This window comes from Corvus brachyrhynchos, unplaced genomic scaffold, assembly GCF_000691975.1.
Source record: "Corvus brachyrhynchos isolate BGI_N302 unplaced genomic scaffold, ASM69197v1 scaffold22, whole genome shotgun sequence".
In the NCBI taxonomy this organism is placed as follows: Eukaryota; Metazoa; Chordata; class Aves; order Passeriformes; family Corvidae; genus Corvus; species Corvus brachyrhynchos.
In genome coordinates, this window is record NW_008238355.1 from 2,184,324 (window position 1) to 2,212,126 (window position 27,803).

The 27,803-nt window shown below is 44.5% G+C and overlaps 1 protein-coding gene across 1 annotated transcript; it reads right to left on the bottom strand.

Moving 5' to 3' along the window:
- CORO2A (coronin 2A) lies at positions 1-27,803 on the bottom strand. The gene is made up of 12 exons (XM_008634586.2): positions 27,569-27,803; positions 22,399-22,495; positions 19,955-19,974; positions 17,521-17,670; positions 16,789-16,968; positions 15,853-15,969; positions 13,501-13,605; positions 13,054-13,150; positions 11,132-11,244; positions 9,960-10,050; positions 9,415-9,680; positions 1-8,145 (listed from the first exon to the last, which is right to left on the bottom strand). The coding sequence occupies exons 1-12, from the start codon at positions 27,800-27,802 to the stop codon at positions 8,014-8,016; spliced, it is 1,602 nt and encodes a 533-aa protein (XP_008632808.2). The 5' UTR covers position 27,803; the 3' UTR covers positions 1-8,013.

Consider the following 27,803-nt stretch of genomic DNA (forward strand, 5'->3'; position numbering starts at 1 on the left):
TGGAACACAAAATTTATTTTAAACAAGTGTCTAATTCAATTTTGGACTGGAACATCGATTACATAACCAAAGATCAGCTACATACTAGATTAAAAAAAGTAACCACCCACCGAAAGAAGAGACAATGGATAGAGGAAGTAAGGCAAAAAAATCACAAGGCCCCATGTTCACAGAACAAAACATGCCCTCAAAGACACCAATTGTCATCCCCACTTTGAACAAAGCATTAGGAAGCAAATCTGTGAGAGGGCACAAGCACCTAAAACTAACTTTTGTTCTCTCACAAGGTTTTTTTTTTTTTTTGTGAAAAGCAGCCCAGTACAGCAAAGTACTGGTATGGAAGAGCTGAAACACTCTGGGTTACCTGCAGCTGGAGATAAATGGCAGGTACAGAGTCAATCTTCTGAACAAAGGGTACCAAACTCTCCTCTGGAACAACACTTTCAAGGAAGTTCACACTACAAGCCTTGCTTCACAGACCTCTATGACTCTTGCCTTGTCTGGCAAGAAGAGTCTGGGAAGCCTGATGGTCTGTGGAGGACAGGGCCTGTATTTGAATCACAGCAACTGTTACTCTTGATCAAAATATCTCTGAAAAGAAGTTGCTCAAAGCACCCTCTCTTTGGAACAAAGCCCCACTGAAAGGGGCAAGACTCTGCAGAGGTTCACAGGGCGATGGGGAGAGTGAAAGCTGTAACTCCCAAGTCCAACTCTAGAGGTGAAATACAGATGATCAGTCTGTCTTAAACATCATCAAATTATTCAACACTCTGTGAACTTTGAATGGTCCCATTGGATTAGAAAATTTGCCCAGAGCCTGGGCATACTCCAGTAAGACAGGCAGAAAAGACCAATACACTTAATTTCCATTTCTTCAGTGCTCACTTGGTTTAATAACTGACTGCAAAAAACCAAGGTGAACTTTACCAGGGAACTGGGTGGTGGCCTTCCTGCTCTGATGTCTAAAAGATACTGTTCTAGGAGCCACATACTCCCAAAATTAGTAACCCAATGTTTGCTGTTGTGAAAAGTAATAAAAACTCCTCTCCACACATACGAAGGAGCCTGTGGCTAAAATGGTCCTGTGAGAGGAACATCTTCTATAGCAACATGGTCATGTTTATGGTAGCGGAAGGGGTATACTGACCTGCGCCTTTCTGGTATTGAATTCAAATGAATAGCCAAACGAGTCTGCTCCATTTGCCTTCCAATGGGGAGAGAAGCACATGTTTTGAGTCAGATGTTTATTTGTATGTTCTTTTTATGAAAGTATCTCAGACGCCTGTTCCATCACTATAAGATGAACCATATTTTCATGGACCATGAACACAGTGATTTGCTCCCTTCCAGTGGTCAGTTGAACTAAAATTAAGGTTTCTTCTTTCTGTATGATTGACACTTCCACTGACTGCATCTGACTTTCATCATGCCTTTACAATGATGTAAATTTTTTTTTCTTTTTTTTTAAGCCTTTTTTTCTTTCACTTCCAGAGCCTTGCAAAGCTTCCTATAGAATTGTGACATATGGGTCAGGGACAAAAGCACTGTAAGAACCTGAGTATGAACTGCTATGATTCACTTCTGCAGCCCTAAAAACAAGGTCCCCAGATGGGCCATACACTTAAGAGCTGGACTCAGAGATCCTTGCGGGTCCCTTTCAACTCAAATACTCTGTAATACAGGAACTATATCCTTTTTCACCACTCTTCTCAGATAAAGGCAGGCATTCTCATCTGCCCCTCACTTTTTCAGCATGCTTCACTTCCCTAAATGTCTATTTAGCTTGACAAGGATTGCACTTTTAACCTTACCAGCACCAAAAGCAATTGTGGGTTTATGAGCAGACAAAATTTATGGGTGTAGAAAACTGTAACACACTTCAGATCAGAGTGTCTAAGCCTTAAGAACACACTGACAGTCCCTCCCCTGAATCTACTTCCAAGTATTTTCAGCAGCAGTAGAAAATAAAATCAGTTCCTTATTTTGCAGCTTGCTGTAAATGCTGCTACTTTCACCACTTTTCCAGCTGGGACAAAGCATCTTGTGTCCTTGTTCATGAAAATAGTGCTTGAGCAGAATTTCACTTAAATCTTCCCAAAGAAGCTGCCTCACAAATCACAGTGGACGTATTAAACATACCTTTTGTAAAAGGCTCAGGTAAACTCATATGAAAAAATTCTGTAGGAACATCTTTGTGAAAATTGAAGAGAAGAATCCATAGTCCCAGGCTCTGGCAAAAAATATACCTAAGTATTTTGCATCACAAGCAGATACACAGTAACTGACCTAGAAATTAAGCTTTCCAGATTGCATTAAGTCAACGAAGCTGATGTGTTCTGTAAAGGCTGTCAGTAGGAAGTAAGGTTTGATTCAAAATACATTACCTTCACATTTAGGTGATTCCACCCTACAGACTACCCCTCAGGTTTACTCACCAGAATTTTTTGTTCCTTACTCAAATTTGCTCTCATCAAGTCCTGCAGAGATATGGAATCAGTGCAAAGATTTAACTTTGGCATGTAAAACACATAGACCTGAAGCTGAGGTAAGGTAGTGGTGTTATTTTCCCACAGACCTTGCAAGATCTGATCAAATATACCCATGTGAGTCAAGATGGTGAAAATACAATGCATCGAATCCAACACAAAGCAGAAGAGCTTTGTAGTCAGAAGTGTAGTCACTCTAATACAGAGGGAAGAATATGAGGCAACATTTAAAGCAGACGAAGGCCCAAGCTCTCTACTGTTAAAATAAAATTATGTTTTCTCTGTCCACTTCTAATGTCCCTCACATATGCCTCCCATATCTGATGGCTAAGTACTGGGAAAGATGAAGAACACAGATAACTCCTTCTGCTGTTAAGCCCCTTCCTCTGAGAGTCCTCAGGGGTGTTTATGGTTCAATCACAAGCTATTGGATGTGCAAATTTCTACTGAAGAAAAAACATGCAAAAAAACAAGAGGAGAGAAAATCAGAAGAGGAAACAATCTTCATTTATGCATGCATTCACCTTAAGAAGTTGCTTAAAGAGATTATTGTGCATCATTTTTTCACATACAAGGATTTGAAGAGAACTGGGCATAGTGTTTCCCATGTTGTGACACAGAAAATTAAACTCAGAAACTCTTTTTCTCTAGTTCTGCACAAAGATCTTACTCAGGAGAGATTAATTTGCTGACAGAAGCAGCAATTGCCGGTAGCTCAGAGGTGCAGAATTTTAAGCATCATAGCTCTAACCACGTAGCCTGAGTCCCAGCCTTGTCGGGACCAACAGAAAGGGGTTTCCTAGGTGCATGTGAGCCACTTAAAACAACTGGAAGGAAGTGACAAGTGATAGTTAGAGGACACTGCTGTCCACGACTCTGCTGATCAGATTTATCATTTAGGGAGGTTTGCTTCTGCAGTTTTCACTGAGAATGTTGTGCAGAGGCTACCAAGGCTTATCTGGGTTCCTACTATACAGTGCTGTTTTTTCAAGTCTGTACCAAAGACACAGCCAGGGGTGACCTGAGAGTTATCAAGTGTAACTAGCAGGCTTGAGGGGCATTGCTGAAGAGCATGGACTCCCAAGTGGTTTTCTCCATTGCGCCCAAAGAGGAATCAGCAGAAACCGTGTGAACCACTGGTTGCACAGCTGCTGTTCACAGCAGACTTCTGACTCCTGTGAGCATGGCAGCCATGGTGAGAATCTGAAAAACATAACCAGGTTTTAAGGGGAGGGAAAGCTGGCAGAGAAAAATTGATAATGTTGAGGTAGATAAGTAGATACCTGCTGCATACCAGATTAGGGAGTATAAAATACAGAGGACTGGGTTAAGGTATACTTCAACACCCTGCATGTACACAGGTTTGTGGGGCCAGATGGGTTTGATCCAAGTGTGCTGAGGAAAGTGAAGGCTGGTGGTATTGCAAGGCCACTCTCAATGTTCTTTGAAAGGTGGAGGTGAGTAGGAAAGGTTGCAAATGACTGACTCTCAGCCCTGCCTTCTAACCATGTAATGAAGAAGATGAATCAACTACAGCCTTATGCAATCCTTTGGAAGATGTTGGAGAAAATGCTCCTGGAGAGCATTTCCAAAGGCATGCAGAATTAGAAGGTGCTCAGGAGTAGTCAGCCTGGATTTCTGAGCAGAAAGCCAAAAACTGTTTACAAAACAAATCCAAAGCTGTTGAACCTCTCCATTAGTGACCTGCAGGATGTGACAGTACAGAGTCAAGCAAGCTTGCAGAGCACATAAAAGTGGGAGGAGAGGAAGGTGCAGCAGACAGTTGTGCTGCACTTTTGTCAAACCTCAACAGAAGAAATGCAGAGCTGGGCAGGGAGAAATGTGATGAAGCACAGCAAGGACAACTGCACAGTCCTGCATTTGAGAAGTAGCTCCATGCACCAGGTGGGGACTTGTGCAGCTGACAAGCAGCTCTGCAGAGAAGTTCTGTGAGGTCCTGCTGGACAGTAAGGTGAGCTTGAGTCAGCAACACTGGTTTGCTGCCAAAATGACCAACAGTATCCTCAGCTGTATTTAGAAGTACACTGAGAGCAGCTCAGGGGAATTTGTCCTTCCTCTACCCTCAGTGCTACTGACACCATGTGAGGAGTCCCAAGTCCAGTTCTGGGTTCCCCAGCACAGTTAAGTTGTAGACAGACTGCAGTAGCTCCAGCACAAGCTCAGAGATCCCACTCGGAAATGGTGCTGCAGCATGTCCAAGAGGCAATTCCTGATACTGCAACATCACTTCAGTGCCTCCCTGCAGCTTGCAGCCACTCTGTGATAGGGTTGCATGCCATCCAGCCCAAGACCAACAAGGGTGACCTGCTGCTTCCCACTGCAGGGCAAATGAGGGGGCATCATCTCCATGTTCTCTTCTGCTTGCAGCTCCTTGGGCACACCAAGGGTACAGCCTTCCAAGATGAGAAATAAATAGAAAATGACAACTATTGACTAGGTTTTATTCTGCAGTTAGCTGCTGGCCTAGAGTAGAGCGTGAAGATGTCAAGTGTTGTGGCTCTAAATTAGCAGGCAAACTAACTGCAGGGCTGTGTTTTCCTCTCTCTTTGTGATTTAGTAACCATAACACCAGAGTCACAAAGGCACTGCAGGCTCTTCCTCTGCCTCCCACACTAATCTGCCTGCTGCCACCTTTTTCTAGGTTTTGCTCAGAGCAGTGAGACTGTGTCAGCCCCCAAGGACGGAAGCAGTCCCTGCTCAGACACTCTCACCAGCACGAGGTTCCTTACAAGACCAGGAGGCAAGGACGGCATAGCACCCTGAGGACATGGCTGGTGCACAAAGTCCCCAGCACAGTCTTCTCCAGCAATTTCCACCATTTTTTCTCCTTACACTGGCCTAAAATATGCTACAAGAAAGATTAAAAATTACATCTTGAATGCAGCCATGAACATTTCCATGCCCAAAGCTGTGACAGATCAACAAACTACTACAGTGAAAGACAGCTCACAGGACACGAGCACAGGCACTGGTTCTTCAGATTTTCATCACAGCTACCGTGCCTATGGGAATCAGAGCAAAACAAAACAAAAACAACAAAATGAGCTTTAAAGAGAGCTACTTGAGACTTGAGCTCACTTCAGCCAACACATTTTTTCCTGGTGATTGGAGATACCCAGCATCATGACAGTAAGCATAATGGGAATTTGTTTGTATTGTGATCTAGCTGGAGGTTGCAGCTGTTATATTGTGCTTGTATTGTCCATGCTACTTCAGTCTGCTAAATCAAAATCCTGTCTTCAAATAAATAAATTTGGTAATAACACACTAAGCCCTCCTTATGTGGAATCTAAAAGAGCCTGGTCAGAGTGTACTGCACAAGAGAAGAGCCAGGACTGCAAGACAGCAGGAAACACCTCATGACACAGAATGCATCTCCAGCAGGACAGACTTTACTCAAGACAACATACACAGCAATTCAGCACAAAGCAGTGTGAAACTGCCACCCCTTTGTGGCATCAAGGGTAACTGGGAAGGATGTAAAAAAACAGGGCCATCTGCATTAGACTGTGTACAACCTACCTACTAATGTAAGGCCACAGCTTGACGCAAGCAAAAGAGACAGTAGGTGATGCTCCTTTCTGACCTTGATTCAGCTTAAGTTTCAGTAACTTCAGCAATACAATAATAAAACAACAATTTTGCATGTATCAAAAAGTAAACTCTAAATATATTTATTATTCAGTTATATTTGCTTTTCATTGCACAGATTTGGTTTTTATCCCCATGTTCAACAGCTTCTCACAAAGCTTTTAGGAGTCTTAGAAACTGTTAAAATGATCACTCAAGACTATTTAGGCACAGATCATGAATGCATAACTCTATTTCCTCAAGGTTTTTTCCATGTGAAAGATTAGTGGTTGAAGTTAAGCTCCAAATTGAAATACATTTCACAGTCCACGCTTTTACAGGCATACTGTCTAAAAAAGAAGTTTTGATTAAATAGTCTCACCAAAGCCTAAATGAAAACACCTTCTTTTCCATAAATGCTGAAATCAACACAACCCTAGGATAAGAACCACAGTGACCAACCATTCTCTATGCTAGTCAGTCACAGAATAACAAAGAAACAGTCCTCAAGAGGATGTAAAAATCCCCAGGAAAAGTTACTTTACCTTGGAAATAATTTAAATAATTTATTTTGTATGGAAAAAACGAGCACAAAAAAATGCAGCCAATAAAACACATCTGGTGACAAGGATGTGTCCTAGACATATCCCCTGGACCTAGCTGATTCTGTGATTGCTATGTGCCACAATAGAGGTGCAAAGATACAGGTTAAACAGTGTTTGCTCTGCTTGGGTTTAAGACATCTCCATAAGGTCCAGCATTGAGCCAGAGAGCTGGTGCTGAAGGGCACAGATCAGTGTGGCCACAGGGCTCAGGAAGGCTGAGCAGCCTGGGAGGATGCAGGGGGCTGGACAACACAGCTGGCAAGAGGGAACCTGCAGCTGTAGATGGCTGCAGAAATGGGACAAGGTTCTGGCACCTGGGAGCTAAGGAAGCAGCAGCTGCAGGCATTAAGGACAAGTGATACTTCAGCAGCCCTGGAGGGCTGTTCATGACTGGCCACAGCCCTGCGGTCTTACTGTGGTTGACACAACTCTTCTAGCACCATTGCTGAAATGTCTGCAGTGGGTTGGGGGTCCAACTCCCCATTCATCCTTTTAAACCTTCTTGGCAAATTCCCCTGCTGTCAACACTATGCAGCTTTAAATGTTGTCCTCATTTCTCTGAGGACCCCCAACTGACTGCAGCTGGTCTTTGGCAGAAGGAGGGAAAGAAGGCCACTGACTCACAGGACACAGAGACTCTGCAGCTTCTCTGGTGAGAACTAGCCCATACCATCACCCTTTTAAAGTAGGATCCCCCAATGCCGACTCTTCTTTACCTATCACAAAAGTGCCGGCCCTTGGCACCCCCAGTGCAGCCTCCCACTCAGAGCAGGACTATCCCCAGCACCAGGTCAGGGCAGCCACAGCCTTCCCAAACCACCTGGGGGCAGAGCCAAGCTGTGAGGTGAGAGGGGTGCATGAGGATCCCTTTGGAGTTAGAGGTGCCTCTGAAGCTCAGCAGAGTGGACTCCCTGGGCAAGAGGACAGGAGCCACATTGCTGGGCCTCAGGGTGAGCAAAGGATCTGGCAGCTGCCTTCAGTCTCCCATCCTCCTGTCACATGGAGGGGCAGCAGAACAGGTTGTTCCTAGAGGTTAACATGTAGCTTCTCCAGGACCAGAAGAGCAAGAATTTCCAAAGTCTCTCACTAGCATTAACACACAAGTTTCTGACATTGGTGAGCAGGCAAGCAAGGAGAGCCTGAAAAAGCACAGCAAATCCATCAAAAACTGTCTGGTGATGATTAGGGAAATGTGATCACCACAAGCCAGGGAAGTCCATGCTGCCTGAAATATCAATTTTACCCCCAGTAAAAAACCTAGGAGGAGTTATCCACAAGAACTGAAGTCTCCCCCATTTTCCACAGATTCCAAGAGCTTCAGGCTAGCACCCTCAGTTATCCTGTGTGTCCATTCTGACATTCATGAGCTCCAGCTTCAGCTGTTTAATTTGGACATCTCTCTGGTTTACCAACAGACGTAGTCGACGGATTTCTTCCTGTTGCCGGAAATACATCTGCAAAAGCTGTAAGAAAGCACACATTTTACTTACTTTACACTAAGAAAACACAGGCTTAACCTAACAATGCCACCAGAGCTGTCATCACTTCTGAGAGAAACATCTAAGGCGGAGGCCTTCAACCAACCTATATATGCCTGACAACATCAGCAGTACTCCTGTTGTCCACTAGATTGGGCTGTGACTGCAGGTGTTCCACAGAAAGTATTTGGAGTCTAAATTCCTAGGTATGCCACATCTCCTTCTCTGACCTTGGGCAAGTTCTCTTTTCTTCTTCCAGTTGGGACTAGCATAGTCTTTCATTATGCATGCAGCAGAGCACCCAGCTCTACAAGGGCTGCTTCTGTAACCTTGGGGTGCCAGCTCAGAAGCATGTAGAAAAATATCCTTTTTCATACCACTGGGACATTAAGATGCAGAAATTCCTGCCCTATCAAGGTGCAGATGCTAAAATCTTGCAGAGATGAAAGGGGACCTCAGCACAGGTATGGAAAGAAAATTATTCCAGGGTTCCTAAAAGCAAACACATTGCATGTAGTTGAAAATGTCCCTAAGCTGCCAACAGTGGGAGGCTGACAAATCACCAGAGAGACGTACCACTGTGCCAGCTTTGATCACTATACAGAGAGGTGGTTGTCCACGACTAAAGACAAATTATGGAGCTGCCAGGACCTTTTCTAGAGCCTGTCTCAGGTGCATGCTGCAACCAGCAGCCAACCTCAATAGCACTGCACTATCAAGTTGTCCCTCAGTAGTGAGCTGCTGAGCCAGAGGCAGAAATAGACCCTTTCTCATGTCAGGGTTCACAATACAGTCAGGCAGTTAAGACTACATGGATGCACCAGGGTTACACCCACTCCTTTCACAGAAGTCCCTGCTGCCTCACCAGGCTTGCTGACCGCAGCTCTCATCAAAGGGTTATTCTGCATAAACCCCCCCCTTCTCTTCTCTAGAACCTGGAAGTCACAAGGACCTCCTTGTACCCAGCCAGCCACCAGGCAGGTCTGTGCCACAAGAATGCCTAGGAAGCGAGAACGCTGACTGCCCCCTCCTTTCCAGACCCCCTCAGCCGGGGTGCTGCTAGGACACATTTCTGCTTCCCATGTGGCAGCCAGGTCAGGCAGAGTTTTTCCCCCACAAAGAACAAAGAGCTTGCACTGACACAGGCCTGCAAAACAAAGCCTCCCTGAATTGCCACCAGGTGAAAGGCGTCCTTTTGTCATCTGGCTTTGGGCTTCCCCCACAGCCCCAACACTTCATCCCAGACATTCGTACCTCATTTTCAGTTTTTGGTGGTGGACACTCAAATATGTCAGAGCCATTGAAGAGGCACATTTTCTTACTGCTTGGCAATTCCTCCTCCGATTTCATCTTTTTTCTGCTATCTCTGATCTCTCCTAGCTTCTGCTTGTCCTCCAGAGACATTCTTCCTCCCTCTTGTTCGCTCAGGTCAGTAACTTTTGTAAATGGCTCTGGGTCAAGAAACTGTGGTAAGGAGCTCACAGCTTCAGAGCCTGGTTTTAGGGATACCAGAAGAGGTCCTAGGGAGGGAGGAGACAAGTTAGCACTCACAAACCACATCCAGAAATCAGCTGTAAGCAATTTATTCCAACAACCTGCAGAGATAAACATGGAGGCACTTGACCGGAGCAGCTTCCAGAATTCACAGCCACCAAGTTATTTTAGATTCCAGCCATATTTACTGTGTCTCTCCTTTTCCTTCTTTCCTCTTTCTCTGGCAGGTAACAGGCCAGAGAGCTAGCAGCATCTTACCCAAGCCCTAGTAAGCTGAAGGGCTGGGGAGCTCTCCATGTGCTGACCTTTGTTAAACCCGTTCAGCCATAGTTGTGCTGACAGTGCCGGTTGGGCTGCTGCAGTCAAGGGGTAGATGTCTTCCTGGTATGATTCCGACTGGAAGCAAACAAAAGTCCAGAGTAATCATGTCAGTGAGATTTTGGCTTAAAGAGGTAATATTGGATTGTGGTGGAGAAATGAGTTTATTCCCCTTCAGCACAGGGAGTGTCATGAGCACTCACTGGCACGGAGATAAAGTCTTTTCACCTGCTCTGAGCCTCTCTGCTCCTCACCCCAACTAGGAGACTTGCATCTGAAGGCCTAATTTAATTCATGCCAGTGAGGTCTTCAGACCGGGGGAAGTTGACATACGCCAACTCAACTCCCATGAAATCATGTTCCTCAGAATGAATATGTGGATACAAAGGATGGACAAGTCACAAAGCATCAGCTGATCATCAACTGACAGAAACTGGCCAAGGAGATTAAGCTGGAGGAACACGCCTGGTTGGGAGTTGCAATGAGCATTAGTTCTTTTGGGTCTCTGAATTCAAGGAACTCATACCTTCTTTTCATACTCTATTTTCTGGAAGTAGAGGGCACAGTGCTGCCATTTCCCATGTACCTATGCTCACACAGGAGCTACTTTGGCTAGCTACAGATTCAAGGCCTGTTTCTTTCTCTAATGACACCACCTCTGAGACTTACTTCTACATCACCCTCAGTGCAACGGGTCGTGCCTTACATGCTGCAGAACAACTGTCTGTAACACAACTGTGCCCAAGGTGCAGAGACCCATGAATTCATAGTTCCTGTTTTGCCAGGGTGATTCTGCTTCCTTCCACAAGGAGATTTTCATGCCACCCAACATCAACTCCCACCCCTCTCCCTCTTTTGTCATTATGTCAAACAGATTCTATTGGAGAAGTTTACAGACAGCTAGCAGACCTGGTAGCATGTCTTAGAAAGTCAAACATTAAATAGAGACCTAACCACTGAGTAACTCTTGAGTTACCCAGACAGGGTTTATTGGCAGGGGGGGGGCAGAAACTGGCCAGCTATGTCCCTCACACCAGGAGAGAGAAAATCTCTTGTTCTACCTACTCTCCTGCTCCCAAGAGTCACAGAGAGGAAGCAATGCTCTCATTTTTCCACTGATATTTACCTCAGATATGAACACGACCTGAGGTTGACTTACCCGTCGAGGCACAATCATTGAGATGGGCTCAATCAAGCTTTTAGTTGGGATCAGTTTATAGAAACGGAAAATTTCACAAGCTGCCACATCAAGACCTCTCTTTGGCATCATTCCTGGGGGAAGAGCATTAAAAAATGGAGTATAAATCTCCGTAGGAAAGTTAATGTAATCAACCATGGGAGAAGGGACATCAAACAATGAAAGGAGTCATAGTATCAGCACCATATCAGCATGAAGTCTGCATCCAAAATCGGCTCAGTGGCACAAATTACAAAACTAAATAATTTTTTTTTCTGTCAGACCATGTTGTTACATACAGGGTATGTGGTTTTCATGCTAAGCCTCCTGCTCTTTATTCATTCTAATGAGCTCCAAATAGAGTGACCAGAACAAACAGAACTGGCAGGTGATGCCACAGGATTTGAGTATCAGAATCACCAGGAAGGGATTTCAGGACACCTAAACAACACCACAATAGCTATATATGGCTGAAACACCTTCCAGCCCAGTATCCTCCCCTAATGCTGTCCCAAAACAGAAATGAATATGAGAAGGATGTGAACATCTGTTCTGTCCATTTTTGTTTTAAGGACTGGCTAATCCACACAAGGTCTCTAAGTACCTGATAACCTCAGTGGGTTTCTCTCCCATTAGTTTGTACAGTCCAAAGCTATATCCATGTCAATTCCCTTAACAAAAGATATTCCCTATGCTTCTAGACCTTGTTTCATAGTGCCCAAGCTTAGTTTTCTACTAATACCCAGTGACTTCATTAAGCAGTAGATTTTACATGAAGGCCTGTTGTTCCTTACATTATGCAGTCTAAACTTACAATCTAAACTATTCTAATCTTACAATCTAAACTCCACTGCTCCACTCAGTACTTTGTTTTGGTAATATTGAAAAGGAAGTTTTGTGCAATAACCTTAGCAGTACGCTTGATCAGCTGAACAAAACAGGTTAGGGAAGTAGACGTGATTCACTGAGGCCTTTTAAAAACACTTATACACTTCCTTTTAATGAAATTATTTTTAAAGAGACTATGACAATGAGAAATAATGATGTCATACTGAAGGATTATAAAAACTGAATAATGAGAAGATCCTTACAGTTAAGTTTTAAATAATATATTCCTTTTAATTTTTTTTAAGGCAACCTGCCGGGACAAAATTCAGTGCTGCCAAATACCTGTACTAATTTCCTCTAACAGCAGGAGTGTCCACAGGTAGTGTGGAGGGGTGTTAATGATCCTAGAAACATGTCAGTCTGTAGAGGAATATGACTTACAGAGTAGACCAGAGAAGGTTCAAGAAAGGGCTAACAATATGGTTTGAGGGCTGAAAGCTAAATTCTGTAGCTTGAATTAGTTAAACAGCGGGTAGTACCCAGACAGGTTAATAAGCAAGGGTGTCCAAAGGAGGCGTGGTGACCTAATCACAGTAGATCTATTTCTAAATAGGAAATGTCAGTAAAAAAGGAGGTAGACAACCAATAGACTGAAGGCATTAAGATGTGAAGCATTTGTTACCAGAGATATCACACAGTAGGAACAATGGAAATAGAGTTCAGTGACAAAAATCTTGAAGCAGATTGACAAATGACAAGGACCATTCTCTGCCTTTAAATCCGGACTATCCTCCTTTCCACCTTGACCAGGTATGTGAAAGGAGATGCAGCAGTGAGTGGTAAAACTGCCCAGCCCATGCTCTGCTGGTCCGAAGGGCCCAAGCTCTGACTCTGTAATACCACCTGTGATATATGGGTGACCTGGGCCAAGCTGACTGTAAGCACCTGTATACCCAGGTGGAGGAATCTGACCCATTCTCTTTTCTAAATGATATTTTGGGTAGTCCTAGACTCTGGCAGCCTCTAAAATAAAGAAGCCACAATCCTCTTGAAAGTTTAGACATGCTGCTACTCACCAATTCCCTTCTGTGGTAAGTGAGAACGATATTCCATCAGGTAGTTCAGGTATGGTTTCTCAGGGCTTATCTCATAGTACCGTATGTTTCCATCACCCTAAAGGCAAAGAAAATCAACACCAGCCAGACTCTGCTGCTCAGCATGAAAGCCTGAAAAGAATTCCTGGCCCCAAAAAGCCATGCAGGATCAACAATGAACCAAATGTTTACCCTAAGATTCCTATACGGGAAGGTTAGGACCCAGCTGTGTACCTCTCCACAATAAACATGGAACATCTGTAAACATGGTAAATGTGGCCCAATGCTGAAGCACCCTCTGCCCCCCTCCCATCTGCTCATATCCTTAGGTCAACATGCTTCAGGAGCATCTTTGACTTCAGTCTGTTGCAACGCCAGCTGAGAGCAGAATCAAACAGGCCTGCACTTGCTGATGTGGAAAGTACTTACCTTTCCCACCACGTAAAGCATGTGTGTGTCAGAGTCATAGACAGGAAACAGTAGTCCTGAGGAGCCATCCAGATCCTCCTCCAGTAAAGGTACAGAAAGGTCATTCTGGGCAGGACACAGAAAAAAGTCAGCTGCAATCACCTGTCAGTCACCTCAAGTCCGGACACCTCCCCTGAACCCCGCCTGGCAGTGGCATGTGAACGCAGCTCTGTGTAATGACCCACAGCCCTGAGGAGGGGGCCATGCACAGACTGCTGCAAAGCTCTGTGGGTGGGAAACGGGTGCTCTGTCCCAGGCCTTGACGGAGGGCAGGACATCAGTTCCTACCACTGTAGCACCTCAGGCATCTGATGGCATTTCAGGGTAGATACGGTAACGTTGCCTGCCCCTATGTGGGCCAGACCACAGGAGATGAAGGGGCCTTCAGGGTACACCTGCATTGCTGGTGTAAAATTCACACTAAATTTTACTCATGTTCTCTCAAAACCTCTAGTCAAGGCAATACCTCCACAACAGTGCACCACCCACAAGAGCAGTCTGCATCAGCCAAGCAGCTCAGCACTGCACAGTGGGGAGGTGCCTGTTGCAAGGACAGAATCTCCCACTGGATTTTTGCAGGTAAGCCATGTAGGAGGACACAGCATAACACTCCATATGCAAAGCTGGCATGTCTTGTACGAAGCTATCCCTGCACTGCTGAAGGGAGTGATCTTCGGAGGACCAACAGGGCAGACTATGTTGTCCCATGGCTGTTCATCTGGTGATTCTCACATAAACATGTGTGTAGCAGAGGGTTAACACACATTTTGTCCTGCAGAACTGACCAGCTGCAGGCTGCAGGAAGCCAAAGCTTCTGTTTAGATTCAAAGATGGCATGGGTGGATGTGGACCTGAGAAAGAGGCCTGCTGGGCAGGCCCTGTGCCGATCCCTGTTCCTAAGGAGACTGTACATACCTTGCCTCACAGATCTTCCCACTGAGTTTCTAAACCAAGCATGTGAAACCCTAATGTGACACCCATGATGTGTCACAGCACTGCTCAGCATTGTGGAAAGCCTTCAGACAGCAATACAGTGCTTTGCCTCTCACATGTGAGAAGAAGCCATGTCCAAACATAGCCAAAACATAGCAAATCATAGGCTTGGTCTACCAGCTTTGTCTGGTAACAAAGAGTGACAGCACTACAAAGAGACAAAAGATTGTGCTGCATGGCAGTTGATGCAGAGGGACATATTTAGATGCTGACAAAGTAAAAAATCTCACTGCATATGAAACAGTAGATGAGAGCAGGGCTTCACAAGGCTAGCAGCCATCCTGACGGGAGACCATGTCTTGGAAATGACCAATTAAGCACTACCTCAGTACACTACTGTCAGGAATCATCAGAAATCAAAAACACACTACATACTTTTCTTCATTGAGGGCTTCATCTGAGTAGGCTGTGTCTAGAGCTCATTTCTCTTTCCAGCAGCAGGACCAGTTTGCCAGTAAGACCAGTAAGAGCCACGTTAAGTCAGAGCTACAGTAACCACACAGAGGTCCTTTGAACAATTTCTTCTTGTAGTGGGCTGTTGTGGTTTAACCTCAGTCAGCTACTAAGTACCATGCAGCCATTTGTTCACTTCCCCTTGGTGGGATGGGGAAGAGAATCAGAAAAAGGTAAACTCCTAGTTGAGATAAGAACAGTTCAATAATTGAAGAAAAAGCAAAATATAGAACAAAAACAATTGTAATGAAAAGAAAAGGGAGACAGAGGAATGAAACTCAAGAAAAATAAATGATGCACAACACAACCACTCACCACTTGCTGAGCAATGCCCAACCAGTCCCTGAGTAGCAATCCATGGTTCCTGGCCAACTCCCCCCAGTTGAGCATGACGTTCTATGGTATAGAATATCCCTTTGGCCAGTTCAGATCAGCTGTCCTGGATATCCTCCCTCCCGGTTTCTCGTGCACCTGCACACTGGCAGAGCATGAGACACTGAAAAGTCTTTGACTTAGGGTAAGCACTACGTAGCAACACCGCAAATGTCAGTGCGCCTTCAGTATTAAATCCAAACTAAATGGCAGACTTGTGCCAACTACTAAGAAGAAGATTAATTCTGTCCCAGCCAAGACCAGGACATGGGCATAGCATTCTCTTTGCTCTCATAGGCTTCTGTGTTGAAAGCTTCTTCAGAACTCGGTTAGCTCTCACAGCAGTAAGACCTATCACCCCTCAGGAATCTGACAGATCACTTCTGAATTGCTGTTATAAATCAATTCTTATGTATGTGGCAGGTGGAAAAGTTAAAGAGACAGCAAAGAGAGAAAACTGAAGCTGGTATGGTTAAGATTTTTGGTCCAACTCACTTGATCCCATAATGCAATTTGCCTATTATTCCACCAAGATGTTCCAGTAGAGAACAGCTTTTTCATGTTTCCAAGGAATAAGACTTTATTGGCTTTGTGAGACTTGTAGCTTGCTTCCTGTAGAAGAGAAAGAACATTGCATAAGTAAGACAACATCTGTTGCATAGCTACATTTCATGTTACAAGACAACTTTCATTCACTAACATCTGAAAGATCTGCTCAGCCCAGCTGAACTACAGTGAGCAGGATTTCATGGGCATCTGAAAAAAGTGGCCTAAACTCTTCAGGATCATTCCCAAAAGCTGAATGACCAATCACTGATCATCAAATACTCTGAATTGAAGGGGACACACAGGGATCATCAAGTCCAACTCTTGGCCCATACAGGGATTAAACCCACCATCCTGGTGTTATCAGCACCTGCTCTGACCAGCCGAGCCAATCTCTCCTCCCTAACTATTGATTCACATATTTGCAAGACAGCAGTCTCTAGTAGATGCAGGCAGGACTGTCTGTGTACACAAACCTGTGCAAATGGCTACCAAATGCAATCAGCTTCACCTAGCCAACAAAACCCAGGCAACAAGAACAACCTTGATCATTGGGACAGATGTACACTTGCATCCACCTGTCCACCTAATCTCTACACTCCCTCCCATCATGTCCCTCAGAAGGCTGCAGGAGGTACCTATGAAAATAATGCCATCCAAGTAAGGTTTCAGGGAGCAAGGATCACAGTATCAAGATGCAAAATCCCTGTTTTCAATAATGACAGCCAGCGTTCCACGAAAAATAGAAGGCAATAGTACCATATAGTGCCTTGGGCAATTCAGGGCACAAGATGCATCGTCCTTTATGGCAATGAAGCTACCCAGCAGAGGAAGCACTCCAAGAGATGAGATCAGCTGGATCATAAACCTCTGAATCCAACCTACCTGTAGGACTGTTCCAGCACGAGGGTCTATCACACGTATCTTCCTGTCCCTGCAAGCAGTGGCAAGGAGACTGCCATCTGTGTTGAATGACATGGAGAGGACCACATCTTTGTGAACATGAATAATCTTCACTGGCTCTGAAAGGACAGCATCCTTGACATCAAGGTTCCAGATCATTATCTGGAGCAAAATTAATAAAAAAAAATCAGTCCTTTATTGCCTCACACACCAGGGGACTTTGTGCACTCTATTCATTTTGTCATCTTTTCTCTACATGTATAGGTCTTACTATCATAAGTGATTGTTCTCCAGCATTTAAAATAACTAAAATAATTCCTGATACTAACAGCAGTGTATCAGTGTCAGCTCAGAATGTCCAATATTTTAATTTCCTTTGCAACCACATTTTATACATAAAAATAGACAACATCACTGCAGATATTTGCACTAGCACAAACAAAAGTGGATGGCATTGCATACTGTATCCAATTCAGTAAATGCAAAGTGCAGAGTAGACTGAAGTTCATCAGAAGACTCCAAAATTAGACAGTCCTTTTGAACTTGTAGCAATATCCTTGGATTATTGCTACAAGTTCAAAATTTCAATTGAATTCACCATGGAATTTCCCCCTGAAGAAAGCTTCCAAACTCTTCAGTACCATCTTACAGCTTGAAATTAAAATAAATTTCAAACACCCAGCCAAACAGGGTGCTCCAGGAGCACAGACCCACCTTGTAGTCATAGCCAGAGCTGAAGAGGATGTTACCAGCCGTGGGATGCCATTCAATCAGACCAACTCTTCGATTATGCCCAAGGAGTTCTTTCTTCGGAGTAGTGATGTTTCTTTTTAGCAACTGATTGGGGATGTCCCAGATTTTAACCTGAATGGCACAGGATGGGTCTTTGTGAGTTTCCTGAGCGGGAGCTAATTTGGAATTTACCAATAGCTATTACTGCCTTGGAATTATTATTCCCTTTGTAGTGAATAGGAATGTGCCTGGCTTTTTTGTATGCCAGTCCTTGTCATTTGTGTCTCTACTCTTCTGTGGACCTGAAGACTCCTCTTTACCTTCTATCTTCAGACAACAGTCCTACCAGGGCTTTTTTTAAATTTGGCAATCCAACCCTTAGACCTGGCCAAGCTGTCAGCACAGTTATGGAAAGTTATTCCCAAGGGGAAGAAGTAAACCACTGATCTTGCAGACCTTGCCTCTTAACAAACTTTGAGTAGGAGCCAGCAAATCTGAGTCCCAAAAGATATTATAATTCTATGAATCTACAATATTATAGCAGTGATTGATCCAAGCTCAACCCTCTCCTGCTCTCCTGGCCCTCTTCATCCTGGTTCTGAGGATCTATTCAATGCCACCTGGCAAAGGAACTGAGAATTCCTCTGGTCAGACGACAGCTATAGAAAAGTTTGTCTCACAGAAAGCTGCTCCGGTGCTGAACGCTTTGCAAATGACACAGCCATTTGTCAAAGTACACAGAACAGCACATATGTGGCCTCAAAGTAGACACCCTGAGCAGAGAGACTGGGAAGCACTACACTGAAGTCACCCAGCACTGGGAGTGTGCTGTCTTGTAATAGGTCCACCTACAGCTCTGGGTCCTTCTAGAAGGATGCTGCATGACGACAGAAATGCTCTGCCCTCCTGTGGTGGAAGAAAACAGTTGAGGAAACCTGCAAGAAAGGCTGAACCTATGTGGGTATGAAATGTGTCTTTCTCACACTAACCCTACAAACACAAGTATTTAGGATGCTAACAGATGATTAATCCTTTGGCTCAATGAAAATTACTGTGTTTGTCAAAATTTTTCTAGGTCTTAGCTTGAAGCAAAAGTGAAATGCTCTTTGGAACATAGTTTGTGGAAATCAGCCACATCTGCGCAAGTGTCCGGCTGTTTGGTTGATGAGGATGGCTCCTTTCTAAGCCAAATAAGAAAGGAACCCAAATTCTGTGACCTCCTGGAAAACATCATGAGCACTCTTCTCAGCAGTGTTTCTCCCACTAAGGAATCAAGTCCACCAGAAACATAACAGCTGTAGAGTCCAGCAGTATCCACCTGAACTCCTGCAGCAGTTAGAGAAAAGATTGCACTTTACAGCTTCAACAGCTATCACTAAAGGAATGGGGCTGAGAGAGTAGAAAAGGGAAAAATAGGTTCTGTTCACACTGACAAAAGCTGCCTAGAATGAACCATCCACTCCTCACGCTGTGAAATGGTTGGTGATAAAAGCAGAGAAAAGCACCTGGCTGGAATTTCAGGCTGCATTAAATGGCAGAAATTGCCAGTTCTTTAGTGTGCAGAATAAGCAGGCCTTGGAGTCAGGCCTGCAGGCCAAGCACGAGTAATCCAAGCATGAACAAGCTCTCTACCCTGCTACATCTTGAAGAAAACCTGATAAAATGAAGTAAAAGGCACAGAGTTTTCCCTCTAACCAGAGGGGAGAAGATCTTCAACAAGTTGAATTCTTCATGCCTGACGATTTGCCACGAGAAACAGAAGGGGTAAGATGATAAGCTCAAACTCTCAGCCCCTAGCCATTTGCATTGGCCTCAGTCCTAAGCCTGCCTCAAACAGCAGTGGGAACTGGAACTCAGTGTTCACAGAGAACATACAATCCTTCCCATGCCCAAACGTACCATTCTACATGCTCCAGCTACGCACCACAAAAGATAGCTGTAGTACTGCCAGATGAAAAATCGTCTGCACCTGGTGGGCTAACACAATGCTTATTCTTCAAAAACCACTGGCCTATGGAACTGCACAATGCCCATTCTGTAAGAAGGAGAACTGGAAAGCAACCAGCCCAGTTGTGCCGACTTTTACCAGTCCACTGGGCAGTCAGGTATGACTTTGGAGGTCACCAGCTACCAGGGACTACCAAAGAGATCCCCAGGACAGAAAAACGCATGTGTAAAGGGAAGAGAAAATATGCTACTGATTTGAGGGAAATGCTTATCATATGTATGTTTATTCAGGGAAAATCAGTGACTATGTATGTAAAATACAGTATCTAAACAGGAGTTTCTTCTGTTGTCAGCATGCACAATATTTCACAGGAGATATGCCCTTGTGCATCTGGCTGAATAAACAATGTCTGCTTCTTACTGCTATGTTAGTTTTAAGGAATTTTTATTTTTACTGCTTTTTCGTAACAGTGGTACCACCAAGGCAAGCTCCAGAAAGTCTGGTTAATGGTGAAGAAACCTCTGAGAAATGTGGGAGAAGTGAAATTTCCATCATCTACCCAGAAGCTTGTGGCCTCTTCAAAGAGAGGCCCAGCCCAGTAAGCAATTAGATGCATCTTTGCACACAAGCCAGAACAGTGCACAGGATCTGTAGCCTTAGAGATCTTCCCAGCTCATCTGAATGAGGCTTGGAACACCCCAATTCAACTGGCCACCTTTGAGCAGGGCTTGGACAAAGTGACCTCCAAGGTCTAGCTACAAGGTATCAGGAAAGACAGTCACCCCAAGAAACACACTGCTGTCCTCGCTGTCACTGTTGGAGCAGTAATGACACACATGGATAGTGCCTCAGACAAAGGGCAAAAAGCCATTTATTAAACAAAGCAGCCTCTTTTATACACCTTTTGTATGTTATCATTTGTGTTACAGATTCATTGGCTGCTAAACTACTACAATAGACTCCTTGGCTATTATTAACTTCAATATACTACCATTGGCTACCTATAGCACAAGCATTCAAGCATTCAGTCAAATAACAGGTGCAGATATGTTGCTGTTTTCTCCTTCTACTGTTTAACTTTCATGCTTCTGTTGATACTCCATTCTCATGGGAAAAAACTAATTGTATTTCTTCTCATGAACTTTTCTCACAGTCCTTCTCTAGCCAAAGTAACAGGCCTGAGCCATCATTTTACAAAGGCAACAAGGCCTTCCTTTTGTAAGGTTTTACTTAAATGCCACACCTCGCCACTTAGCAGGTAGAGAGGAGATGTCTCTATGCCATGTCACTGTGCAGAGGACCCCTAAGATACCATTTCCTGGTGCTAGGATGAGGATGGGAGAGTAGTAAAAAGAGAGTACAGTCACAGACAAACTTCCTGGAACAACTTTTGTATTGAGACCAGTGACATGCTCCATGTTTCCATTCTTTAGTCTGAGGAGTGATCCAGTGTCAAGTTTCTGTAGAAAACCAGAAAGGAAAGCTGGGGATAGTGCATCCAGCAGCCCCCTAGTGCAAGAAAGATGCTGATAAACCTGTGAGTCCAGGAGAGGCCACCAGGATGCTCAGGAGTCTGCAGCACTTGCCCTGTGAGTGGAAGCTGGGGGAGATGGGCTTGCTCAGCCCAGAGAAGAGACAGCTTCCGGGCAAATTGATAAAAGCCTTCAATACTTAAATACTGAGAAAATAGAGCCAATCTCTGTCTTGAAATGCAGGGTAGGAGGACAGGATACAGCAATTAACTATACTGGAAGGAAAAAAATTCCCCATGGGAGCAGTGAAGAACAGGAACAGGTTGCCTGGAGAGATGGTAAAAGAGACCACCCAACCTTGCCTTCAACACAAATGGTTCTGTGATTCTGTAACTGCAGTGGGATGTTTTGAAGCTTGTGTTCGTTTCTCATATGAGGCTCAAAAGAGTGGCCAAGGCAGTGCCCTCCTGCCACAAGTAAGCCATGCCATGCCATGCTTCCTGAGACAGCATGAAAACCTGGCATACAGGTCAGAAGATAAAATAAGATCTTTACCATCAGTTCAGAAACTGAAAGAAGTCTTCAAAAAAAACCCCAGAGGAGTATCCAAACAAGCAAAGACAAGTCACTAAACAGGAAACACAATCCAAAAATCTTACAATCAAGAGTGACTTTTTGGCAGAACTAAAATGGCAAAGCATGTGAACCAAGCCAGGGCCAGAGAAAATGACAGGAGAAACCTCTCTGATGCTGTACGGCAGAGTGAGAATAAACCCAGTAGGAGAAAGCTCATATGGGATCTCTGGAAAAAAACACAGTAGGTAGTCAGATGTCCTCATTATCACAGAAGTCAACATCACACTTTTTACAAGACCTCTTGAAAATGACCTTCCAGTAGGCAGATATGAGCTAAATTGTCCCTTACAAATATGACTTTAATCTTTCAATTCCTACAGTGGTGGCATCTTAACCACACTAACTTCAGCCAAAGCTCCCACTGCAGAACTGTATGATGCATATTCCACACTGCAACTGATCCAGAATGACTTCACAGAGCAACTGAGTGCAGGAACAAGCTCAGACTTGCTCTGCAGGGAATTAAACTGAAAGAGCTGGTCCAGATTATCTTGTGCTGAAGCTTTTATTCTAAAGTAAAGATGGAGTTTCATAGAGATTAAACTTGAATAGTCATTCCATTTTAAACTCGTATTTTGTTTTTATCATGCAAATACACCACAAAAAGGCACAAGCCCCCACAAAACAGATCTGCCTCATTGCACTGATTTCGTATCACACAGGTCTGAACTCAAGAGAAAGAAAGGAATCTTACTCTTACCTCACTTCTTAAGTAAGTATGTGCATGTTTTAACATCTCATCTATGGGCCTTTGGTTTCTTTTAATCTCATTCTCCAAAAAGCACATTAGTCAGGTACTAACACAGAGTACAAGGTGGTAAATGAATGGGTTCCACTTGATGTCCAGAACATTTCCTTTGTGCCCACATACTTTGGGATAATGTGGATCAAGCTTGCCTGTCTGGAAAAAAAATACAATCAAACCCTAAGGTGAGCCATGGAATTATAGGACATTTTCAAGGCAGCTCCAGAGAGGAACTTCGTTCTGCTTGTTGTCCTCCAAATGCCCTAGGTGCTCTCTGTCTGTTGAGGATGGGTTTTTCCTGTCCCTGCTAGTCAAGTCTTGATGATATCACCATAAAGAAAGGGAGGATTGCCCAGGCCTTCCTAAGTACATGCATGCTGTGCATGCCTACACGCATATTAGAAGACAGTATTAGGTTCAGACACCAAAATAAAACTTGGAGGAGAAACATCTATGAATGAGTTGAATCTTCAACATTTTTTAAAGATCTGGTGATGGGGGGACAAAGAACAGCAAAATCTCCTTCAGAAGACATTTCCTACAAGCAGCAAAAAAAAAAAGGTTTACGTTTTAATTTTAGCCTCACCAGCTAGCATTTATTTAATTTTTAAAGCAAAAAGGTATTTGTGACACAAATTACAAAATTACTAAGTTTTTCTTTCAGCAAGCTATCTAGTTCTCTCTGATCGTGTTCAAATCCAGCCATTCACCGAATTCAATCAGCATTCTGGATTTAAAAAAAAAAAAGAAGACGTGTTTAGGTGGCATCTGCAGTGGTAAAAATCCTGCACAAAGTGCCCTAAAGTGTATTGAGAGCCTTGTGCCACATGGGGGCTGTGTTGCATTGAATAAAGGCACACTGCAGGCATGATCTCTGCTAGAGTCAAGTTCGAATATTTAAATGATAGGAAGGGTGCTGGTGATTTTATTAACATTCAAGCAACACTTGCTTCCCCCTGTAAGAAGCAGAAGAAGTATGGGAAGTCCCCTGACCCACCCCAGGCATCAGTTCAAGAGCAAAAGTCAGTCACCTAAGAAGGGAGACATGATGGCAAGCTGGTGATGCTGACCTGCTTCCCACCTGGAAGGATCTTAGACCAAAATGATGGCAAATGTGTGCTTGCCTAGAAAGCAGACACTTCTGTTGATGTACTCCTACACCTGTCCAGAGGTGGGCCTTAGGAGTGCAGAGCCGAGGGGAATCACTGCTGCCCCTAACCTGGCTGTGGAGAGGGTGTAATTTTCCCAGCTTTTAAATTTTGGGGGGTTTTTGCAATTTTGAATGCAGAACGGGACACTGGTGTATGGCTTCACTGGAAAGTTTGTTGCATAAACTGGGACTAACCTGCTTTAGACTGAACATCCAAAGGGCTTTGAAATGTAAAAGACTGTGCTTTTTTAGACTACAAAAACAATTCCCTTTCATAACAGCAACAATGCAAAAAGATTTGGGAAGGCAGAAGAGAGATGAAAGACCTTTAATAAGAAGTGCTCCTCCACCCACAGTGTCCTTTTGTAGCTCAGTTTCGAGATGACAACTAAAAGGGGTGGACAGACAAATCCACAGCGATCCCTTGATCCCTAAGGGAACCCTGTCCCCTCCCAGAGCTAGTTGCCTGTCTGCTCCCCACTCTGTTTTGGAGACTCCCAGGCTGACCTAAGTCTGTTTTGCCTGACCCATTCCGCAAGGCTCTCTTACCCTACTCCCACTTCCCCAACTGGCTCTGGAAAAGGAGCCCTTGTTCTCCCAGCCACCAGTCTCACCTGCCCCATTGCAAGCACTGGGACAGAGCAGGACTCACCACGCATGAACCCCCAAGAGCCAACAAACATATATGACATGAAGCTAGAGCTGCTGGTCTCAGATGCACATCTGCATGAGGAAGTGAAGATCTTCATTGCTGGAGGAAATTTAATTTTACACACCAAAAACTATTTGAGTAACTAGATGTGTTGTCATCCCATGAAGTGGTACCTGACTTCCACAGTTACCTACAGAGCTTGAAAATGACCCATTTTTTAACCACTCGCTTTCTAAAATTCCAGCGTTTCTGAAAAGTAGTCAAGCTTGGAGTTCCCTGACAAAAATCACTTGTAGTGGAACATCTGTCACAACTCTCCCAGCAGATTTGTACAGGGTAGATTACTATGAGGTAGGTCACCCCCACCTCTGCCCCTGAAGGGCGCTAGCACAGCGCTCACATATGTGTCAGTTACATAAGGCCAGAGGGGTCATCATGGTTTCGTTTTACAGTCCATATTCCCAGAGAGAAGGGAGAGGAGTTTGTGTCTAGGAGGTCTGCACAGCCACAGATGTCCTCCCTTTCACGCCGGGTGCTGACACACTGAAAGAGTGGAGATTGCAGACCCGGGCACAAATAACCTCCCTGTCTCCTGGGACCTTGTTCTCACTTGGCTTTTTGCTGCAGAGGAAGAGACAGATGCAGTCTCAACCGAGTATCACCATCGGAGATGGAAAAAGGCAGGACTCCATCTTTCAAAAGAAAGCCACAAAATTTTCCTCCCAGTCAAGATCCTTCCTTGGCACGCTGTGCATGCACTTCCCCAGCACATCTACACCCAGGCCACACTGTGGGAAAGCAGCTGATCTCTCAGTTACAGTCACTGAGCTCATGTCTCCTTGAACTTGCAAGATTTACAATCAGTCAGCCCGTTCTGGGCACCAGGCAGCCCCGGTGGCCACAGCCCCTTCCCTCCCTGGTGAGATGTGTTGCCCTTCCATCCATCTGGTTTCAGTGGCACATATTCACCAGGACCTCACTGATACACCCTGCAACAGACCATTTCCAAAGTGATGGCAAATATTCAACTAATTTCTTATAAGGCTGAATGCAAAGGCCTGCTGAAAGGATGGTATCTAGGGCAAAGAACTCTTTCTCTACCTAACCTCTGCTGTCCCCAGCCCCACCTCACCCCCAGGCTCTCAGAGAAGAAGACTGGTGCAGAAGGAAAGAAGTGGTATTTATTCAAGGAGAGATGAGAGACCTTGGTGTCTGTGACTCAGCAGGTGAGGAGTACAACAAACAAACAAGGAGGCACAGTTAAACAGAGCAAAGCTGAGCCTTCATTCAAGGATGTCCTTAGACAGGCAGCCCCTCTAGTAGCAGCACATGCAGAATGAACTCAAAAAAGCATTGGAGGGAGAGACAAGAACAGCTACCTGATCAGGTTGTTCATCCTCCCCAGCAAGTGCAGCCCTCCCTGTCCTGGCTACTATCTCCTGCTTTAACTAAATATGTGACATCGTGGCTCTTGGGTCCTTGGGCTCTTCCTCCACACTTTGTCACACTTGGGATGTGTCTGCTTCCCATGAATCCAGTCAAAAGTAACCACAGTCAGCTGTCCATCGTAAGAGGGCAATACTGTCCCAGACACATCTCCAGAACAGGCTGCCTTTGATGCCCTGGCAGCTGAGGGCACAAGCCAAGTGTCCAGTACACTGTCTGCCACGGTTCACCTTCATAGGGGGAGGTGGCAGTCACAAAAAAAGCACCATCAGAAGCACAAGTCAAAAGTTTCTGCTTTGCACCAGATGGTACCACTTTGGAAGTGTATCAAAGAAAACAAAGTAGCTGGTATTGCAGGTCCTGACTCAGGGAATCCCTTTCTTTGGGTGGCTGAAGCAGCTTTACCACCCAGCATGGGTAAGGAACTGGTGGTATTCAGAGAACAGTTGTGTGAAGCACCTAATTTCCCTGACACACAACCAAAGGTTAACCCTCAAGGGACCAACGCCTCTCCATAGCTCAGTTTTGAAGCCCTTAATTCTTCCAGACTCATCAACATCCAGGACAGTGAGCCCCACATCTAAACTGCAGCAGCATTTACATCTGCTGCTAACAGACTGCTCCCTGGTGTCCAGAATCCCCTTCACCAAACAAATCAAGAAGAGCTGCTCCTTAAACTTCTTCTCCTGACAGTTTTATACATCTTGCTCATTTGCCTTTTTTCCCAGACTGATTGAGGCCTGACCTGCAAAGTCTTTCCTCACATGAAAGTTACTTTCACATTTTCACTGACATACTTTAATTATCCTTTTCTGTATCTTTTTAGTTCTACCATGCCTTTGATTTCTACATGCAATATTTCAGAACTGGGTGGAGTATGTGAGCAGGTGTAAGAACGAGGAATTACTACAAAGACTAGCCAAGCTGAGAAAAGGTAAGAAGACAGAAAAATTAATAGTAAGAAATGCAAGCAACTTCAGCTACTTTTGCCAGAACTTTGAGAGCTTGGTCCCACACCACATCCCACGGTCAACAGCTGGCTGCCTACAGATGTAGTTCTGTGATAAAGACAAGTTGTTGAGCCTCAACAGACCATCATTGTGGGGGCAGAAGTGACTCAGTCAAGAAAAACAGGGTAGTGGTTAATTTTAGGACAGTCTCTAAACAGCACCATCATTGAAGGAATGAATTAACAAAGTCCAGAAGGGCCGGAAACTGTGCTAGGTTCTTCAAGCACAGCCAGTTCACTTTCATCCTTAGCAAATATATATTGAAAAAGTGGCATTGCAATAACACCATCAATTAACTTTTAATTAAAGGCTGAACTTCTGCCTTTCATCTGTTCTGTCCTGATTCCAGAGAGATCATAATCTCATATTGAAGTTAATCCACATAAGTGCACGCCTAATTTTACTGAAGCAATAAACAACAGACAGCCAGCTTCTCCCTCTCATCTGATCCTAAGTCATCAAAACTCATATACATGGCATTTGTTTCTGAAAGGGAAGTCTTCGCAGCATCAATGCTTGAAGTTTAAGAGCTTCATTGCCTGATAACTGTGCTTCCATTCTTTCACAAAGGAGAAGGTAGAACAAAACATACCATATTCTCCTTTGGTCACTGAATCCATGTTGCTAAAGCATCTTTCTGGTTCTGCTCTCTGTATCCACTAAATACTTTTTAATTTGCAGTTACTCCCAGGAGACAAACATCTGAACAGCACATTATGCTGATTATACAAGAAAGACAAACGAGTTATAAAATGAAGCAAGGTGTCAAAAATCTGCAAGCAGCAATGCAAGACATAAATACACACATGCCAGGAATCACCTGCTAGGGCAACTGGGGCCTCTTCCACCATTTTGCAATTTGGGCAACAGCATTAAATGAATATCCTCTGTGACCTAGGTCCCTAGAAAGCCTGTCCTTCCTCCAGCCTCTTGATGTGTTCTGGAAAGGCAGCTCGCCTTGGGGAGCTCACCTGCTTGATGGGAATGACGAGGAAGGCACCGCCGCCCGCGCACTCGGTCACCACCGCAATGAAGCTGGGGTTCACAGCGCAGAAGTGGTTGTCGTGGACGCTGCAGGTGATGGGCACACAGTCGTAGCACTTATCCCTGCTGGCAGCTTTGCCATACACGTGGCGGAACTTGGAGCTGCGGTACTGCGGGTGCCACGACATCTGCAAGGGGAGAAACACAATGTCCCAAGGCATA

What these genes read in the sequence shown, in the direction of transcription:
- CORO2A (XM_008634586.2), bottom strand. Translation starts at nt 27,802, where the DNA reads ATGCCTTGGGACATTGTGTTTCTCCCCTTGCAGATGTCGTGGCACCCG. An exon ending in CATTTACCACCTTGTACTCT is followed by an intron (nt 19,975 to 22,398) that starts GTGTTAGTACCT and finishes GACTTTCTGGAG; the next exon opens with CTTGCCTTGGTGGTACCACT. An exon ending in CTTACCACAGAAGGGAATTG is followed by an intron (nt 11,245 to 13,053) that starts GTGAGTAGCAGC and finishes CTCTTCCCCCAG; the next exon opens with GAATGATGCCAAAGAGAGGT.